The 21359-nt window shown below is 37.2% G+C and overlaps 1 protein-coding gene across 3 annotated transcripts in view; it reads right to left on the reverse strand.

Moving 5' to 3' along the window:
• LOC107621731 (alpha/beta-Hydrolases superfamily protein) overlaps positions 1 to 21359 on the reverse strand; it is a 69530-nt gene that overhangs the window by 46731 nt on the left and 1440 nt on the right. Inside the window, exon 4 of one of the 3 annotated variants that reach the window (XR_015905349.1) lies at positions 21025 to 21329. Coding sequence is in view for 2 of the 3 variants with exons in the window: in XM_016323744.3 (XP_016179230.1) it covers positions 21149 to 21329 (181 nt within the window). In the remaining variant the exon portion in view is untranslated. Of the gene's footprint in view, positions 1 to 20863; positions 21330 to 21359 lie in introns of those variants that run through there. The other 2 variants (XM_016323744.3, XM_088505592.1) reach the window with 2 other exon arrangements.

Raw genomic sequence — 21359 nt, forward strand, 5'->3', positions numbered from 1 at the left:
GAAGCAGATATCATTTACCCCATCCCAGACAGTGAATGGATCAGTCCAATACAAGTGGTGCCCAAGAAGTCTGGAGTCACAACAGTAAAGAATGAGCATGGAGAGCTCTTGATAACTAGAGTGCAGAATTCATGGAGAGTTTGCATTGAATACAGGCGTCTCAACCAAGCTACTCGCAAGGATCATTACCCCTTGCCATTTATTGATCAGATGCTTGATTGAGCCTATCAGGTAAATCCCATTACTGCTTTTTAGATGGTTATACAGGCTATTTTCAAATTCATATAACTCCTGAAGATCAGGAGAAGACTACTTTTACATGTCCTTTTGGAACGTATGCATAAAAAAGGATGCCTTTTGGCTTATGTAATGCACCTGCTACTTTCCAAAGATGCATGATGAGTATCTTTTCAGATCTTATTGAGAACTGTATGGAAGTATTTATGGATGATTTTGGCGTTTATGGTGATTCATTTAACCTTTGCTTGGATAGTTTAGCTAGATTATTAGACAGGTGTGTTAGTTCAAACCTTGTATTGAATTTTGAAAAATGTCACTTTATGGTAAAACAAGGGATTATTCTAGGACATGTTGTGTATAATACTGGTATTTCTGTAGATCCAGCAAAGGTAGATGTCATTTCTAGTTTACTTTACCCCTCCTCTGTGAGGGAAGTCCGTTCATTCCTTGGCCATGTAGGTTTCTACAGGAGATTCATTAAGGACTTCAGTAAGGTAGCATTACATTTATCCATACTGCTGTAGAAAGATATTGAGTTCGAGTTCAGTGAGGATTGCATGCAAGCATTTGATAAGCTGAAGATCGCCCTGACTCAAGCTTTGATTGTGAGAGGACCAGGCTGGAGCCAGCCTTTTGAGATTATGTGTGATGCCTCCAACCATGCAGTAGGAGCGGCGCTGGCTCAGAGCGAAGGTTAGGATCCTTTCGTAATTGCTTATGCGTCTAAGACCTTAGACGCTGCTCAGTCTAATTACACTACTACTGAAAAAGAGCTTCTTGCTATTGTTTTTGCTCTGGATAAATTCTGAGCCTATTTACTTGGTACTAAGGTAGTAGTGTACTCGGACCATGCAGCTCTAAAATATTTATTAGGTAAAAAAGAGTCCAAACTAAGGTTGATACGTTGGATACTGTTGCTGCAAGAATTTGATTTAGAAATTAAGGATAGGAGTGGTAACCAGAATTTAGTGGCAGACCACTTGAGTCGCCTTGAGCACATTAAGGATGACTCCACTCCTATCAATGATGCTTTTTCATTTGATAGCTTGCATGCAGTATCTGAAGTAGTTCCTTGGTATGCACCTGTAGCTAATTATCTAGTTAGCCATACTTTCCCTCCCAATTTTACTAAGCATCAAAGAGACAAGCTGAAAAGCGAGTCCAAATATTATATATGGGATGACCCATATTTATGGAGGTGTGGTGCTGACCAGGTAATTAGAAGGTGTGTGCCCCAATCAGAATTTCAGTCCATTTTAGAGGCCTGCCACTCTTCTGAGAGTGGAGGACATTTTGGCCCTCAAAGAACAGTTAGAAAAATCTTAGACTGTGGATTTTGGTGGCCTACTCTTTTTAAAGATGCTGCTGCTTTTTGTAAATCTTGTTCCCCATGCCAAATGTTTGGTAATATATCTAAAAGAGATGAGATGCCTCAACAGATTATGCTATTCTATGAAATTTTGATGTTTGGGGTATTGTCTTCATGGGACTATTTCCAAATGGGTGAAAACAATTCCTACCCGTACTAATGATGCTAATACTGTTGTTTTCTTTGTTAGAAACCATATTATCTGTCACTTTGGATCACCACGAGCAATCGTGAGTGATAAAGGCACTCACTTTTGTAACAGGAGATTAGCAGGATTATTGAAGAAGCATGGGATTGTTCACAAAGTAGTAACAGCATATCATCCCCAAACCAATGGGCAAGCATAAGTATCTAATAGAGAAATAAAGCGTATTCTGGAGCATAGTAAAGCCTCATAGGAAGGACTGGAGTGCCAGGCTATGATGAGCGGCTAATTTATACCATTTTGGCATTGTTTTTAGGTAGTTTTTAGTATGATTTAATTATTTTTTATATTTTTATTAGTTTTTATTCAAAAATCACATTTCTAGACTTTACTATAAGTTTGTGTATTTTTCTGTGATTTTATGTATTTTTTGGCTGAAATTGAGGGACCTGAGCAAAAATCTGATTCAGAGGCTAAAAAAGGACTGCAGATGTTGTTAGATTCTGACCCTCCTGCACTCGAAGTGGATTTTCTGGAGCTATATAAGCCCAATTGGCGCGCTCTCAATTGCGTTGGAAAGTAGACATCTTGGAATTTCCAGCAATATATAATAGTCCATCCTTTGCCCGAGATTTGATGGCCCAAACTGGCGTGCAAAGCCAGCTTAAAACTTTATGGCGTAAAACGCCAGAACTGGCACCAGAATTGAAGTTAAACGCTCAAACTGGCACCCAAGCTGGCGTTTAACTCCAAGAACAGCCTATGCACGTAAAAGCTTCAATGCTCAACCCAAGCACACACCAAGTGGGCCCCGAAAGTGGATTTCTGCACTATCTGCACTTAGTTACTCATTTTCTGTAAACCTAAGTTACTAGTTTAGTATAAATAGCACTTTTTACTATTGTATTCGGATCATATATCATACTTTGGATGCCATTGTTGGTCTCACGGCTACGCCTAGACCTTTTTCACTTATGTATTTTCTACGGTGGAGTTTCTACACCTCATAGATTAAGGTATGGAGCTCTGCTGTTCTTCATGAATTAATGCAATTACTACTGTTTTCTATTCAATCACGTTTGATTCTATTCTAAGATACTCTCTCGTACTTCAATATGGAGAATGATATGATCCGTGACACTCATCATTATTCTCAATTCTATGAACGCGTGCCTGACAACCACTTCCGTTCTATCTGAGCTCAACGTAGTCATTGGGCGACAGCTTGAGTGCGTATCTCTTGGATATCTAATACACGGACCGAGTTCGTGAGATTAGTATCTTCGTGGTATAGGCTAGAATTATTGGCAGCATTCCTGAGATCCGGAAAGTCTAAACCTTATCTGTGGTATTCTGAGTAGGATCTGGAAAGGGATGACTGTGACGAGCTTCAAATCTGCGAATGTTGGGCGCAGTGACAGTATGCAAAAGGACAAGGGTCCTATTGTAAGACCCAGAATTTTTAAATAAATCTTATTATGAGTTAGTTTCAATTTATTTGTTCATTAGAAATTTTATTTTCAGAAATTATTTTATCAAAGCTAATTAAATCAGGTTTTGATAATTAAATAATATTTTAAAAAATAATCTTAAAGGTTTAAATTATATTTAATTAACACTCTATACCCCTAATTTTATTAAAATTTCCTAAACTATCCTAATCCTAATCCTCTACCCCACCACCTTCCTTTCCCCAAACCTAACCTAACCTAAACCCATTGCTTCACCCACTGCTTCAGAAAAAACAAAGAGAAAAGAATAGATAAAAACAAAAAGAAAGAAAAGGAGAAGGAGATCTGAGAGGGAGAGGGGTGCCGGTGGAAGGGAGAAACTATCTGTGCCACCACCGTCCCGCCGTTAGCACATCGCCGGAGCAGAGGAGCGCGAGTGAGGAAGGCGCCGTGAGGGGTATCGTGCCGTCACAGCTGTCCATGCCGTCTTCATCATCGCCGAGGGAAGTCAGCGCCGCCAGCATCACCGTCACCAATCCTCTTCATCGCCACCGTTGTGCTCGTAGGCGTGGAAGAAACACGCCGCCGCCAGATTCATCGGATCTCCGCCGCCGTCAGCGGTATCGTCGTCGCCGCGTTCTGTTCCACCGTCACCTTCACGGAGGTCCAAGTCACCGGAGCTCCACGCTGCCTCTGCCGCCCGAAACCCCACTACCGCCATCGCACGAACCAGAGGAGGAGAAGAGCCATCATGTTGCGTGCAAAAGGGAGATCGAAGCTGTTGCATGTGGAGGAGAGGAACGGTGTCGCGGTTGGGGCTGGGATCTTCTGCCACCGCTGGGTCACCCACTGCCATCGCTGTTCTGAAGTTGTCAGGCCACCACGAGGATCCGATGCAAGGAGAGGGAAACAGAAACGCAGATGGAAGAGAGAAAAGGGAGTCACCGCTGCTGCTGAACCGACATAGCCACTTTTGAGCTGCCGCAGCCATTGTCGGAGTTCTTAGCTGCCGCCATTGCCGTTGGTAAATAGTATTCTTGCTTTCGATTCCCATCCTTTCAATTTCTAGGGATATGGTTATCACTGCGATGTTATTGTAGCTGCCACTGAGGTTTTCCACCATCACCGGAGCCGCTGTGGGGAGAGTTTGGAGTTGCTGCCATTGCTTCGTCTCCATGTTTCTCTTTTGTTAAGTAAGCATATCTTTTTCAAAACCTTCACCACTAGTGTATGTCTACTCTGTTATGAATTTGATAAAGATTTTAAGATGTTGGTAAAGTAGGTTCCAGTTTCGGTTGTTGTGTGTCACGCTTATAGTTGTGGTTGCTGCTACGGATAGTGGATAAAGCTGAGATTACGGCTACTGCTGTTGCTGGTCGAGGAAAAGGGGTTTTTGACGCATTTTGGTTTTGCGAGTTTCGACTTTGAGGTAGGGGTTTTCTTAAAATCTATTTTATATTACGGAGTTGTGATAAATAGATATTGATGCAAAGAGATTTACTTCTGTGATTATATTTGTCTTATGGATGTGATGGTTTGTTGGACTGAATTATTGGGTGCTTGATTGCGTGAGTGGTGTGTGGTTGTGGATAAAAACTGGTTTGAAATGTCATTTACTTGATTATTAAGAAAGGTGGATTTTCTTGGTTTTAGAGTTTACTTAGTAATATAAATGAAACGATTTTGGAAATAATTTGAGATATGAAAATAAATTGATTCTGGGAGCGGTTTGATTGTGAGTTGGTTTGATTTTATGAATGATTTAATATTTGAGCTGATTCGATTTTAAAAAGAGTTTTATTGTTAGAATTGGTTGATTTGAAAATAATTTGACATTGGAACTGGTTCAATTCTGGAAAATATTTGAGATTTGGAAATGGTTGAGAAAAGATTTGAGAAATATTTGGATGGGATCCGAAAAGGGTGGCAGTGTCCGAGTTTTAGAGGAGATGCTGCCGAAATTTTATAAAAATGAAAGTTTTATTTAAAGTAATTAATTAAAAAGATTTGTTTTTAAGCATTATACGTTTTAAGATTGATTTTTCTATCAAAGAAAGAATTTTGTTTTGGAATTGAGATTGTTAACGAACAGAATGAAAAAGAGGATGATGAAGATTTTCTTTGAAATATGGCTTTGAAATGAACTTGGAAATGAGATTTGGATTGATGAATGATTATGATGTTGAGAATGTTGAGATGTGAACTTTGAATTATTCACATGGCTTATGAATTTGAAATATCTGAGATACGAGGTTCCCTGGATTAAGTACCGTAGCTTGCCATCACGTGTACCAGGTTGAAAACTCGATACTCTGTTGGCCCTACGACATAAGTGTGTGACCGGGCACTATATAAATTCCCGGGAATGTTACCCACATTGAGTAATATTGATTATTTGAGAAAAAGCTATGCATAGACTCTTGGGGATGCACGTCGGTGGACAGTCTAAGTACAATTCAGACTTGTCGGGTTGGCTGGATAACCGACAGATGAGCCTCATCAGCCATAGGACAGGCATGCATCATATGCATTTGTATGCTTTGCTTGAGTTTGAACTTGTTTTGGTTTGCCTAAATGCTCAACTGTTCGTAACTGCTACTTGAACTATTTGCTGTAACTGCTGCCTACTTGTGCTTTCCTTGTCTGCCTTGCCTGTGTTTGTCCTGGCGTGCTACATTTGAGATTGAACTTTGGTGCTGAATTAATGATTGTGTTGTTTGATTGCGTGGTTGGTTTCTTATTGAGATTTTCTTATAAGAAAGGAAAGGTTTTGGATTTCTGAAAGATTAAACATTGTTTCTTTGAAAAGGTTTGAACGATTATCTATTGGTTTTTAAAAGATTCATAAGGCAATGATAATCACTGAGCTTGAAAACAGTTTTCTTATTAAATATCTTCTTAAACAACTTTGAAACTCCGTGGTAAGACCATGTGGTTAGGTTCTCACCCTCCTACAGCTTTACCTTTTCAGGAACCGGATGAAGAAGCATTAAGAAGAATTATACTGCGTTTGGTTTATATGTTGTTGTATTAATTAGATTATTTTCTTCCCTCGTCTTTGTTATTACAAGTTTGTAAGAGGGATAGGAATTGTATGTTTTATATATATAATATATTGAGTTATTATGTAAGGAGTCTTGTATATGAATCTATGCCTACTTGTATTTTTCTTAAGATAAAGTATTTATTTCTGGTTTTCAAAGAAATCAGCGATACAGTGACGAGTCACAGGCTCCTATTTTAGTATTTAGTATGTGTAGTAGTCGTAATACTTCTTGCTATCAGAGTAGCGCAGCCGGAAGCGTGACTTCTGATAGTGAGGGTGTTACACCTATTCCGACGCTAGTGGGAACCGACAGATGATTAGTCGTGTAGAGATCGTACCTGGTATTTTTCATTCGAGAGGATCATACAGCTTGCCATGGAAGGGAGCACGCATGATTGGAAGAAGGCAATAGAAAAGCAGAGGTTCAGAAGCAACAAAGCATCTCCAGACGCTTATCTAAAATTTCCACCAATGAATTACATATGTAACTTTATTTTATTTTATGTTTATTTATCTTTTAATTATCAATACTCATAACCATTTGAATCTGCCTGACTGAGATTTACAAGGATGACCATAGCTTGCTTCAAGCCGACAATCTCCGTGGGATCGACCCTTACTCACGTAAGGTATTACTTGGACGACCCAGTGCACTTGCTGGTTAGTTGTGCGGAGTTGTGAAAAGTGTGAATCACGATTTTCCACACCAAGATTTTGGCGCCGTTGCCGGGGATTGTTCGAGTTTGGACAACTAACGGTTCATCTTGTTGCTTAGATTAGGTAACCTTTATTTTCTTTTCAAAAAGTTTTTTTTTTAAATCATTCAAAAAAATTTTTCTTTTTCATTTTCAAAATTTATTTTCGAAAAATATACAAAAAAATTAATAAAATCATAAAACCAAAAAAAAAATTTGTGTCTCTTGTTTGAGTCTTGTGTCAAATTTTAAGTTTGGTGTCAATTGCATATTTTTAATTTTTCTTGAATTTTCGAAAATTCATCATGTGTTCTTCTTTGATCTTCAAGTTGTTCTTGATATTTTTCTTGTTTGATCTTTAATTTTTCTTGTTTGATATTTTTTGTTGTTTTTCATATGCATTTTCAAATTATTAGTGTCTAAACATTAAAAATTTCTAAGTTTGGTGTCTTGCATGTCTTTCTTTTCTTAAAAATTTTCAAAAACATACTTTTGATGTTCATCTTGATCTTCAAAGTGTTCTTGGTGTTCATCTTGACATTCAAAGTGTTCTTGCATGCATTATTTATTTTGATCTTAAATTCTTATGCCTTGTGTCTTTTTGTTGTTTTTCTCTTTCTTCAAAAAATTCAAAAATAAAAAATAATATCTTTTTCTTATTTTACTCATAAATTTTGAAAGTTTTGGTTGATTTAGTCAAAAGTTTTAAATTTTAATTGTTTCTTGTTAGTCAAGTCAAAATTTCAATTTAAAAATTCTATCTTTTCAAATCTTTTTCAAAATCAAATCTTTTTCATTTCTCTTTCATGTTTTTCGAAAATTCTCCAAAATTAATTTTCAAAATTTTTTTCTTATTTTTATTTCATATTTTCGAAATTATTGCTAACATTTAATGTTTTGAGTAAAAAATTTTCAAGTTGTTATTTGACTATTAAGAAAGGATCAATCTTTAAATTCTAGAATCATATCTTTTAGTTTCTTGTTAGTCAAGTACTTAACTTTAATTTCAAAAATCAAATCTTTTTAATTTTCTTTTCAAAATTTAATTTCAAAATCTTTTTCTAACTTCTTATCTTTTCAAATCTTTTTCAATTAACCACTTGATTTGTTTGTTTTAATTTTAAAAAGTTTACTATTTTTTATCTTTTTCAAAACCACCTAACTACCTTTCTCTCTCTCTAATTTTCGAAAAATCTCTCACCACTTTTTCAAAATTCTTTTTAATTAATTAATTGTTTTAAATTCTAATTTTATTTTATTTCTTTTAATACTTTCGATTTCTCACTAATAATTAAAATAAAAACAAAAATATTTTTCTTTTCTTTTTAATTAATAATCGAATACTCTCTCTCTCATCTCTTTCTATTTATTTTATTTATTTACTAACACTTCTCTTCTTCTTATAATTCGAATCCTCCCCCTCTCTCTGTGTTCGAATTCTTCTCATTCTATCTCTATCTCATTCTTCTATTCTTCTACTTACATAAAGAAATCTCTATACTGTGACACAGAGGATTCCTCTTCTTTTCTATTCTCTTCTTTTTCATATGAGCAGGAACAAGGATAAGAACATTCTTGTTGAAGCTGATCCTGAACCTGAAAGGACTCTGAAGAGGAAGTTAAGAGAAGCTAAAGCACAACACTCTGGAGAAGACCTGACAGAAATTTTCGAAAAAGAAGAAGACATGGCAGCCGAAAATAAAAACAATGGTGGAGATGCAAGGAAGGTGCTTGGTGACTTTACTGCACCAACTTCCGACTTCTATGGAAGAAGCATCTCAATTCCTGCAATTGGAGCAAACAACTTTGAGCTTAAGCCTCAATTAGTTTCTCTAATGCAGCAGAATTGCAAGTTTCATGGACTTCCATTGGAAGATCCTCATCAATTCTTAGCTGAATTCTTGTAAATTTATGACACTGTTAAGACCAATGGGGTTAATCATGAGGTCTACAGACTTATGATTTTCTCTTTTGCTGTAAGAGACAGAGCTAGGACATGGTTGGACTCACAACCTAAAGAAAGCCTGAACTCTTGGGTAAAGTTGGTCAATGCTTTCTTTGCCAAATTCTTTCTACCTCAAAAGTTGAGCAAGCTTAGAGTGGAAGTCCAAACCTTCAGACAGAAGGAAGGTGAATCCTTCTATGAAGTTTGGAAAAGATACAAGCAATTGATCAGAAGGTGTCCTTCTAACATGCTTTCAGAATGGAGCATCCTATGTATATTCTATGATGGTCTGTCTGAATTGTCCAAGATGTCATTGGACCACTCTGCTGGTGGATCTCTTCATCTGAAGAAAACGTCTGCAGAAGCCCAGGAACTCATTGAAATGGTTGCAAATAACCAGTTTATGTACACTTCTGAAAGAAATCCTGTGAATAATGGGATGGCTCAGAAGAAAGGAGTTCTTGATATTGATACTCTGAATGCCATATTGGCTCAGAACAAAATACTGACTCAGCAAGTCAATATAATTTCTTAGAGTCTGACTGAAATGCAAGCTACATCAGGCAGTACTAAAGAAGCCTCCCCTGAAGGAGAAGCTTATGACCCTGAGAATCCTGCAATGAAAGAGGTGAATTACATGGGAGAATCCTATGGAAACACCTATAATCCTTCATGGAGGAATCATCCTAATCTCTCATGGAAGGATCAGCAGAAGCCTAATCAAGGCTTCAATAATAATAATGGTGGGAGAAATAGGTTTGGCAATAGCAAGCCCTTTCCATCATCTTCTGAGCAACAGACAGAGAATTTTAAGCAGAGCCTCTCTGACTTAGCAACCATAGTCTCTGATCTATCTAAGATCACTCTCAGTTTCATGACTGAAACAAGGTCCTCCATTAGAAATTTGGAGGTACAAGTGGGTCAGTTGAGTAGAAGAGTTACTGAAATCTCTCCTAGTACTCTCCCAAGCAATACAAAAGAGAATCCAAAGAGAGAGTGCAAGGCCATCAATAAGTCCAACATGGCCGAACCTGTAGAGGAGGAAGGGCAGTGATTTCCAGTGAGGAAGACCTCAATGGACGTCCACTGGCCACTAAGGAGTTTCCTAATGAGGAACCAAAGGAATCTGAGGCTCATACAGAGACCATAGAGATTCAACTGAACTTACTATTTCCATTCAAGAGCTCTGATGAGTATTCTTTCTCTGAAGAGGATGAAGATATTGTTCAAGAGCAAGTTGCTCAGTATCTAGGAGCAATCATGAAGCTGAATGCCAAGTTATTTGGTAATGAGACTTGGGAGGATGAACCTCCATTGCTCATCAATGAACTAAATGTCTGGTTCAACTGAAATTACCTCAGAAGAAACCAGATCCCAGAAAGTTCTTAATCCCTTGTACCATAGGCACCATGACCTTTAAGAAGGCTCTGTGTGACCTGGGGTCAGGTATAAACATCATGCCACTCTCTGTAATGGAGAAACTAGAGATCTTTGAGGTACAAGCTGCTAAATTCTCACTAGAATTGGCAGATAAATCAAGGAAACAGGCTTATGGACTTGTAGAGGATGTCTTAGTTGAAGATGAATCCATTATCGTTGGAAGACCCTTCCTAGCCACAGCAATAGTTGTGATTGATGTGGACAGAGGAGAGTTGGTCCTTCAATTGAATGAGGACTACCTTGTGTTTAAGGCTCAAGGATCTTCTTCTGTAACCATGGAGAGGAAGCATGAAAAGCTTCTCTCAATACAGAGTCAAATAGATCCCCCACACTCAACTTCTAAGTTTGGTATTGGGAGGCCCACCATTAAGCTCTGAGTCTTTGTGAAGCTCTCTAAGAGCTCACTGTCAAGCTATTGACATTAAAGAAGCGCTTATTGGGAGGCAACCTAATGTTATTTAATTATATTTATTTGTTTTCCATTGTTATTTTATGTTTTCTTTAGGTTGATGATCATGTGAAGTCATAAAAATAACTACAGAATTAAATCGGAATCAAAAACAGCATAAAAAATAACATACCCTGGAGGACAGGCTTACTGGCGTTTAAACGCCTAAACGCCAGTAAGGATAGCAGAATGGGCGTTTAACGCTCAGCCTGGCAGCATTCTGGGTGTTTAATGCCAGAAAAGGATGTCTGGTGTCTGGCTGGCGTTAAATGCCAGAAAGGGGCAATAGACTGGCGTTTAACGCAAGGAAAGGTAGCAGAGCTGGCGTTAAACGCCAGAATTGGCACATAGAGGGCATTTACACTCCAGAATGGTGCAGGGAGCAGAATTCCTTGACACTTCAGGATCTGTGGACCCCACAGGATCCCCACCTACCCCACCTCTTCTTCTCTCCTCTTCACACCTTTCCATATCACTCTTTCCCAAATACCCTTGACCAATCCCATCAATAACTCTTTCCCAAATACCCTTCACCTATCAAATCTTACCCTCTTCTCCATAATCTCTTCACCACTCACATCCATCCATCATAAAACCCCACCTACCTCACCATTCAAATTCAAACAATTTCCCTTCCAAACCCACCCCTTCATAACTGAATTCCCTCTCTCCCTTACCCTATAAATACCTCTCCTTACCACCTTCCATTTCATACGTCTTACACACCTCAACCCCCTTGGCCGAACCTACTCCTCCCCTCCATCTCCTCTATTTCTTCTCCTTCTCCTTATTTCTTCCTTCTTTTTGCTCGAGGACGAGCAAACATTCTAAGTTTGGTGTGGAAAAAGCTCTACTTTTTGTTTTTTTCATAACCATTAATGGCACCTAAGGCCGGAGAAACCTCTAGAAAGAGAAAAGGGAAGGCAATTGCTTCCAACTCCGAGTCATGGGAGATGGAGAAATTCATCTCAAAAGCCCATCACTAGAAAGAGGATGGAGCAAACAAGAGAGCCCACTCATGGATCTCAACAAGAGTATGAGGAAATTCCTCATCAAAAAATCCTTGAGATGCCTCAAGAGATGCACTTTCCTCCACACAATTAATGGGAGAAAATCAACACCTCCTTAGGAGAATTGAGTTCCAACATGGGGCAACTAAGGATGGAGCACCAAGAGCATTCCATCATCCTCCATGAAATTAGAGAGGACCAAAAGGCCATGAGAGAGGAGAAACAAAGGCAAGGAAGAGATATAAAGGAGCTCAAGCACTCCATAAGATCTTCAAGAGGAAGAACTAGCTGCCATCACTAAGGTGGACCCGTTCTTTAATTTCCTTGTTCTTATTTTTCTGTTTTTCGATTTCTATACTTTATGTTTTATCTATGTTTGTGTATTTATTACATGATCATTAGTGTTTAGTGTCTATGTCTTAAAGCTATGAATGTCCTATGAATCCTTCACCTTTCTTAAATGAAAAATGTTTTTAATTGCAAAAGAAAAAGAAGTACATGGGTTTCGAATTCTATCTTGAAATTAGTTTAATTATTTTGATGTGGTGGCAATACTTTTTGTTTTCTGAATGAATGCTTAAACAGTGCATATTTTTGATATTGTTGTTTATGAATGTTAAAATTGTTGGCTTTTGAAAGAATAATGAAAAAGGAGAAATGTTATTGATAATCTGAAAAATCATAAAATTGATTCTTGAAGCAAGAAAAAGCAGTGAACACAAAGCTTGCAAAAAAAATGGCAAAAAAAATAATAAAGAAAAAAAAAGAAAGAAAAAGAAAAAGCAAGCAGAAAAAGCCAATAGCCCATTTAAACCAAAAGGCAAGGGTAAAAAGGATATAAGGCTTTGAGCATTAATGGATAGGAGGGCCCAAAGGAATAAAATTCTGGCCTAAGCGGCTAAACCAAGCTGTCCCTAACCATGTGCTTGTGGCGTGAAGGTGTCAAGTGAAAAGCTTGAGATTGAGCGGTTAAAGTCGTGGTCCAAAGCAAAAAGAGTGTGCTTAAGAGCTCTGGGCACCTCTAACTGGGGAGCAAAGCTGAGTCACAATCTGAAAAAGTTCACTCAGTTATGTGTCTGTGGCATTTATGTATCCGGTGGTAATACTGGAAAACAAAATGCTTAGGGTCATGGCCAAGACTCATAAAGTAGATGTGTTCAAGAATCAACATACTGAAATAGGAGAATCAATAACACTATCTGAATTCTGAGTTCCTATAGATGCCAATCATTCTGAACTTCAAAGGATAAAGTGAGATGCCAAAACTGTTCAGAAGCAAAAAGCTACTAGCCTCGCTCATCTAATTAAAACTAATCTTCATTGATAATTTTGGAATTTATTGTATTTTCTCTTCTTTTTATCCTATTTTGTTTTTAATTGCTTGGGGACAAGGAACAATTTAAGTTTGGTGTTGTGATGAGCGGATAATTTATACCCTTTTTGGCATTATTTTTAGGTAGTTTTTAGTATGATTTAATTACTTTTTATTATATTTTTATTAGTTTTATTCAAAAATCATATTTCTGGACTTTACTATGAGTTTGTGTATTTTTCTATGATTTCAGGTATTTTCTGGATGAAATTGAGGGACCTGAGCAAAAATCTGATTCAGAGGCTGAAAAATAACTGCAGATGCTGTTGGATTCTAACCCTCCTGCACTCGAAGTGAATTTTCTAGAGCTACAGAAGACCAATTGGCGCGCTCTCAATTGCCTTGGAAAGTAGACATCTTGGGCTTTCCAGCAATATATAATAGTTCATACTTTGCTCGAGATTTGATGGCCCAAACTGGCATATAAAGCCAGCCTAAAACTTTCTGGCGTAAAACGCCAGAACTGGCACCAAAATTGGAGTTAAACGCCCAAACTGGCACCCAAGCTGGCGTTTAACTCCAAGAACAGCCTATGCACGTAAAAGCTTCAATGCTCAGCCCAAGCACACACCAAGTGGGCCCCGAAAGTCCGAGCACTCACGAGTCCTCCTTCACTGCAGACATGGTTGTTCTACTCTGGTGTATCCTTACTGACCAGCCTCTCAATTTACCAAGACACCTTTGGCATGCTATGGGACACGTACAGATTACGGGCAATCTACCTTTTTCCGCCTTGATTTCAGATCTAGTCTCAGCAGCCAGAGTCTCCTACAGAGCTGGGGACACCAAGGCCATGATCCCACGGGATGATCAGTACGTCCCTAACGGGAAGTATATCAGACCTCCAGCAGCCACTATTAGCCGGCCTGCAGAACCGGCTGGAGATATTCCTTCTCCTTCCACATCACAAGCACCTTCAACAAACCAACTGCTCCATTAGATACTTGAGAAGTTGGACCGGCTTGACCGGCAAGGAAAGCGAAGAGAGCGTCGTAACAAGCGTCGATTTACATACCTTAAGGAGCTGCTTGTTGGTAACCACCCACCTGAAGAAAACCCAGACACCCCGGACTCCACTTCATTTACCAGCACAGGGAGCCATGACGGTCCCGATTGTGGAGATGCTACTACCAGCCCCCCTTTGTTCCTGACTGATGGCACCGAGGACGGTGCCAAGCTTTAAGTGTGGGGAGGCCGGTCAGTACCTGACTTCCGGAGGTAATTTCTCTTTCTTAACACCAATAAATTATTTTTTTTTTGTTTAGGATAGGATTAATTGCATAGTAATAGGTGTTTGCATGCATGTTCTATTTGGTTGAAAAATAATAAGTTTCTTTTTAAGACCCTATCTTTGAAAATTTTCACTAATTTAAATAAAAAGTTGTGTTAAAACTTGTTTGAAGATTGTAAATTGGAACATAGTTTAAAGCTAGAACACACAACCTGTGAGATTTGAGCTTAATTACATGGTTACATTATTTAACCATAATATTTTATTCTTGCGTATTTTTCTTCTCTATGATTGTAATATATATTTTGTTCCATTCTATATGTCCAATGTTTAATGTGTTTATATGCATGCATATGATTGAGGCCATTATTTGATTATTAGCTCACTTATCCCAAATAGCCTACCCTTCCATTCACCTTTGTTAGCCACTTTGAGCCTTTTAATCACATTTGTTCTATATTTTACCACATCACTAGCCTTAAGCGAAAAAATAATTAAATACCCCAATTGAATCTTTGGTTAGCTTAAGATAGAAATTGTGTGTCAATCAAGTATGGAAAAACTGTGGGAACATGGGTTAATAAGGGAATCTGTTATGTTTTTACTTTGAACAAATATTGAAAATTTGGATACCTACTCATGTGAAACTAGAAAAATTAAAAATCCATGTGCATTGATAAGTTGTGTTTATTTCCAAAAAAAATCCAAAAACATTCAATGATTAAATAAATAAATAAGGGGACAAAATTATCCCAAGGTAAAGTTAATAAAAAATCAATGCATATGTGATGAAAATTAAAAAAAAAATTGATGCATGAGTATGTTAAATATGCAAAAGTGAGAATTTTGGATAGCTAGACATGATTTTAAATGTGTAAAGAGTGTATGTATAGGTAAGAGCTTAAGTTAATCAAAGATTCAATTTATAGCTCACTTAGCCATATATATATATATATATATATATATATATATATATATATATATATATATATATATATATATATATATACCCTCACCTTTACCTTAGCCCCATTACAACCTTGAAAAGACCTCATGATGTTTGCATTAGTACATTAAATACTTGTTGATTGGTTAGGTGAAGAACAAAGTTTAGAAAGCATGACTAGGGAAGAGTAGAGTGATTACCCTATACACTTGAGTGATTAGAGTGCACATACTATCAGTGAGGGTTCAATGCTTGATTCTATGTTCCCTGCTTTCATGAGCTGTCTTCTTACAAGTTTACTTGTTTTTATTGTATGATTTTAATTAGTGGAATTTTAGTTATTTTTTTTGTCTTGAAGAACTTATTTACTTTTAACCAAGTAGACAGAACCATATTAGCATATAGTTGCATTCATATACATAGGTTGCATTGCATTGCATGAGTCTTACTTTTCCTTACTCATTTATTTTATCTCCTTAAGCTAAGCATGAGGACATGCTAATGTTTAAGTGTGGGGAGGTTGATAAACCACTATTTTATGGTTTATCTTGTGCTCATTTGAGTGGTTTTATCAAGTCTTTACCCACTTATTCATATAATTTGCATGATTTTACAATCCCTTCCTAGTTTTGTTCTATGGTTGAAAACTTGCTTCCTAGAGATCTTTAATTTGTGTATTTTAATTCTCCTTTATACAATTCGATGCCGTGATCCGTGTGTTAAGTGTTTCAGGCTTCATAGGGCAGGAATGACTTAGAAAATGGAAAGGAAGCTTGCAAAAATGGAATGAACACAAGAAACTAAGGAGATAACCAGCGAGCATCGACGTGCGCGCATGGATCACGCGAGCGCGCGATATGAAGAAATTTGCAGCGACGCGTGCGCGTGCCTGACGCGAACGCGTGGATTGGAGTTCTGCAAGATGACGCGTGCGCGTGACTGACGCATACGCGTGACAAGGAAATTCGCCAAATGACGCGCACGCGTGACTAACGCGTACGCGTGACATGCGCGATCTGCAGAAATAACAGAAAATGCTGGAGGCGATTTCGAGCCGAGTTTTGACCCAGTTTTCGGCCCAGAAACACAGACTAGATCCAGGGAACGTGCAGAGACTCAACACATATTCTCATTAGCATAGTTTTTAGTTTTTAGATCTGAATCTAGAGAGAATTTACTCCTCCTCTAGGTTTTCTTTACATTCATAGTTCTATAGTTTTATGCTTTTGCTTTTGGATATTGAAGAGTCATCACCTCCGTTGAAGATACTATTCTAGTTTGTTTTCTTATTCCCTATTTATTTATTCCATATTCTTAATTCTTATTTAGAGTTACAATTGGATTATCTTGGATTTATTAATGCAAATGATTACTTTTATTTTTAATTAATTTTCAATCCCTATTTTATTTAAATTATTATGTCTCTTTTCTATTCCAAACTCCCAATAACGAAGATGGTATCCATGTTGATGGAGTAGACTCCCAACTTGGCATGTGGGTTGATTAGGAGGAGACACTTGAGTTGGAATGCTCAAGTGGTTAGTTAAATTGGAAGTTGTTGGCTAATTCTGTATTTACTAACGCTAGACCTTCCTAAGGGAGAGGACTAGGATTTGCAAATAAGAGTTAGCTTAATTACTTGACTTTCCTTTATTTAGTAAGGGTTAACTAAGTGAAAATAACAACCTCTTTATACTACACTTGAAAGAATTCCAACAAGGATAGAACTTCCAATTAATCATTCCCCCAGTCAAGGCTTTTTATTTTGAATAATATAAATCTCTTTTAATTCTCATTGCTTTAATTTACAATTATATGCTTGTGCTCATTGTCCAAACTCAAAATCTCTTGGAAAACTCCTGATTAATAAATTAGCACCCTTTTTAGCAGCTCGTTGGGAGACGACCTGGGACTCATACCCCCAGTATTTTTATTCTAATTTTGTGACAACCTTTTTAAATTGATGAGGCGAATTTTTGCTGGTTGAGAGCTATACTCGCAACGTATATCCTATATTGAATTCTTAATTGGCCGACTTACGCCCCAGTCGTCAGTATTGTATTGGTAACCTCCTCATCACTGGAACTCTCTTCAGCCCCGGGCTTATAAGCACTATCCTCTGTACTTTCATAACTGTCCGAAGATTCAGATTCTGATAACACAACCGTCTCAACCTGCTTTCCTTTCTCTTTAGTTGTATGTCTTGTCACATGACCTTTAGCTAATGCCTAGTTATATATCTCCTATTCAATGTTGTTCTTGCAACACCTTTCTTTTTGTTTTTTTTTCAATGCAACACCTTTTTTCTCTGTCCCATTCTTTGATGGCAATTTGGGTTGAAAAATTTTACTAGGCTTTAACTTAGGCACTGGTGTTGGAGTACATTTGGGAATTTGGGTTCGATTGGTGGTTGGAGGTGGTACTTGAATATGGTTCATATCTTGGTTGGGTGGAGCAGGGGTAGTAGCCATAGAAATTGGGTTTGAAATGGTAGATGTTGGCTGCTGGGTGGGTTTTAAAATTTCAGTAGTCTTAGGTTGGTTGATACATGGGTTTGGAACTGGGTGAGGAGGAATGGCCCTGGAGGTTGGTCCTGTTCTCAGTAAAACTGATTCAGTAGGTACTTCAACCACCACCTCCATGTCCTTTTTGGATGGTGGTTCTTCCAAATATGTTGAACAGATACCCCATGCTCATAGTACACGTGCACCTCTTCGTAGTTTCTTTCAGCATGAAAGCACATCTCCAGGAGCTCACCATCAGAATTTAGTTTCCTTAGACCAGTCTCTAAGGGTCTGTTTGGAACCAGCCACCAACAGTGTTCCACCTTATCATACCCAAGCTATTTGTAGTAATTCCTGATGAAAAACACATCTAGCCGATCTAGGTCAAGTTTCGGAATCTCTGAAATATGTTCCCTGGTATGAGACGACACTGTTTTCACTCGTCACAAAGGATCCTCCATGGTGACACACAATAGTAATGAGAGCCATCTGCAGGTAACACATGATCATCAAAATTGCCATCAACTAGGAAGGCACAATAACCCCAATCCCTAACCCACCATGAAAACACATAAACTACATACATACTACTATTTTCAGCACATTACAACCATAGCTACCATCATCACAGACGAAAACAAACAATATAAATGAAACAACAACATGCGAAGAAAATCCTAACAAAAATTTTCCAAAAAAAAAACACATTACAAAAGGGGAGAACGAATGAATATATATAGACTTAACAATGTCGAAAAAAGCCATGATCAAGAAAAACAGAGGAGTAGACAGTAGCTATTTTGTTTATCATTTCTATTTTGGTTATCTCTAACAACCAAGATGCTTTTCCTGAGATCACTACGTATGCGATACAGATGAGATAATTAGAGTGTGCTTGCTTTCCTTGAGAGAGAACGCAAGAGAAAATCCCTCTCAAAGTGGCGCCATTGAAGAAAATAAGGAGAAGAAGAAGAGATTGTGTTGGATTGAGAGAGAAATAGTCACTACATGTTAAATCCCCTCTAAGCACACCAAACGACGGTGTTTCTATGCAATTTGGGCGCCAAATAAAAAACGGCATCGTTTTGAATGTCCAGCCTGGCGTCCAGTGTGGCCTCTGTCGATCCAAGTCATCTTTCTGTCACCAGAAAATGCTTCAGGGACGACCGTGAGTCACCTTTGCTAAATTCAGGGAAATGATTGGGGCCAATGCAAATTTAGGGACTACTTTGAGACTCGAGTGCAAGTTCAGGGACCACTTTAAGATTTAACTCTTATTTAACTTTTACGAAAATGCACAAAATTTATTCCTATTTAAACTTTTCTATAAACAGGACCACAGAGGGTTGCAGACAACAATGGTGTGTTGTCAGAATCAGAACCAGAACGTTAGACCACACAAAGCACAAGGGACAAACACTTTCTAAAAAGTCACTAACCTGAACTGTGTGAAGCGTCCTCAGAAGATTCCGTCCAGCTCCGTCAACAACACCACCAACCCGCCGTCAACTATGACATTGTCAGCACCCTTGTAAGCAGCAACGTCAGTGCTTCTCTCCACCAATCCAGCATCCACAGTGGTCTCGAGAAGTGAGGAACCTTTTCTACTAGGGTTTTCTTGTAAATGTGAAGGCTTGTGATAAGATTTTATGGAAACACGTTTGAGAAGCAACTAAAGCGTTACTTTCCGTGCAAACGACGTCATTTTTAGAGTGAAGGAGTTGGACAACTTAACCCCTGTCCATTTTAACTTGTCTTAACCCCTGTAAGCTCATGTGACAGGTTATGCTTTAAACGTGATAACTCAGTATTTTTCGTCAAACCTCGTCAGAAAATAACACATAAGAACTGCATTGTGTGACGGAATTAAAAAATAGGAACTAAAATGGATCGTTTTTATTTTGAGGGGTTGCATTATTATTTTTAAAAATGGACAGAAGAAGTCGTAGCAGTTCACTCTTAATGTACTAGTTTTAAAGGAAAAAGAATCATTTTTATTATTAATTACTTTTTTAATCACTACTTGTTTAATATATCTTTCTATTGAATATTTGATAATATATAGAAATTGAATATGAAAAGAAAGGACATCTTGTTAACTTATTTTGTCTCTTCTCTCCCTTATTTTGTTTTATTTCTACATATGATTGATACTGAACGTCTCTGGTACAAGACAATTTACTTTTATCTAATCACAATTAACAAGTGACAAAGTGACAGTGACATGGCCAAATGCAATGTCGTGCATGTTAGGAAATATGCCATAATGCTATATTGAATTTGACCCGGTAATTCGGATTGATCCCAATTTTGCATTAATTCTGTATCAACTTTGAAAATTATAAGCCACAAAGTAGAGCGGAATTGACCAGCACCAGAAGAAAAATGAATTGACTTATTAATACAAAATTTTAAAACTTTTCTTCCATAAATACATAAGCTGCTGATATTCAGAAAATTTTCTTACATAAATGCCAAATTATTTTCAATAAATAAGAATGACAAAAAAAAAAAAAACAGTCAGAACTTATTTTATTTAACATTCATTCATTAATTTTTGTAAGAAAAAGTATAGATAGACAAATTAATGAATATTAATTAAGATAAATTTTGACTATTTTTTATTAATTTTTTTTATTACCAAATATTTTTGATAAATTTTATTTATTTATGTGTGCAAATTCTAATTCAATAAATCAATAATACTAAAAAAAATCTAAAACTTGCTTTATTTAATATTTATTAGCAAATTCGGACTGTTTTTGGTTAATTCTTTTTTGTTACTAAATATTTTTGTTCTAATAACTATGAGTACAAAAATTATATTAATTCATGTGTGTAAACTCCAATAAATATAAATATAAACTTATGTGTTTTATGTATACAAATTTATGTAAATGTGGGTACAAGTTATTGCTGTTGACTCAAAATAATAATATTTGTGGCTATGTAGTATTGCGGATTGAAATTTCAATAACTTGTTTGTGAATATGATCAGTTGTCTCCATGCGAGGTAACATAGTAGAAAATGATGCTGTGTTTCACTAATTAATCACCAAAAGCAAACACTACAAATTTACAAAAAATGATTACAGAACATTAGCTAACACTATTACTAGCAATCATATTGGTATTAATTACATCTCTCTTTCTTAGACTTTATTTTTATCCAAACATAATACGAATATAGATCCTCTAAAATGAGAATGAGAATAATTGTAAGGATCCTATTCCAGTCTAACCAAGCAATCTTGATGATCATGATTCCCTTGCTAAAAAAGAAGAAAGTTGCATGACTTACTGAGATCAAGAATGTCCTTCTGGATTTGTCCATCTAAAACTAAAACTAAGTGAGGGGGAGGACGAACATGCCTTGGGACCAACGAGGAAAGATTTCAAGTGCCTGGCAAACTCTTTAGACTTCTCTAGGTTCACTGCATGCCCTGCATTCTTGATCACCACAATATGAGCACTTTCCCCTATATGCCTGCTCCAAATCAAAGACAAGTCCATTGTT

The sequence above is a fragment of the Arachis ipaensis genome, chromosome B10, assembly GCF_059453495.1.
Source record: "Arachis ipaensis isolate K30076 ecotype BB chromosome B10, ASM5945349v1, whole genome shotgun sequence".
Classification (NCBI taxonomy): domain Eukaryota; kingdom Viridiplantae; phylum Streptophyta; class Magnoliopsida; order Fabales; family Fabaceae; genus Arachis; species Arachis ipaensis.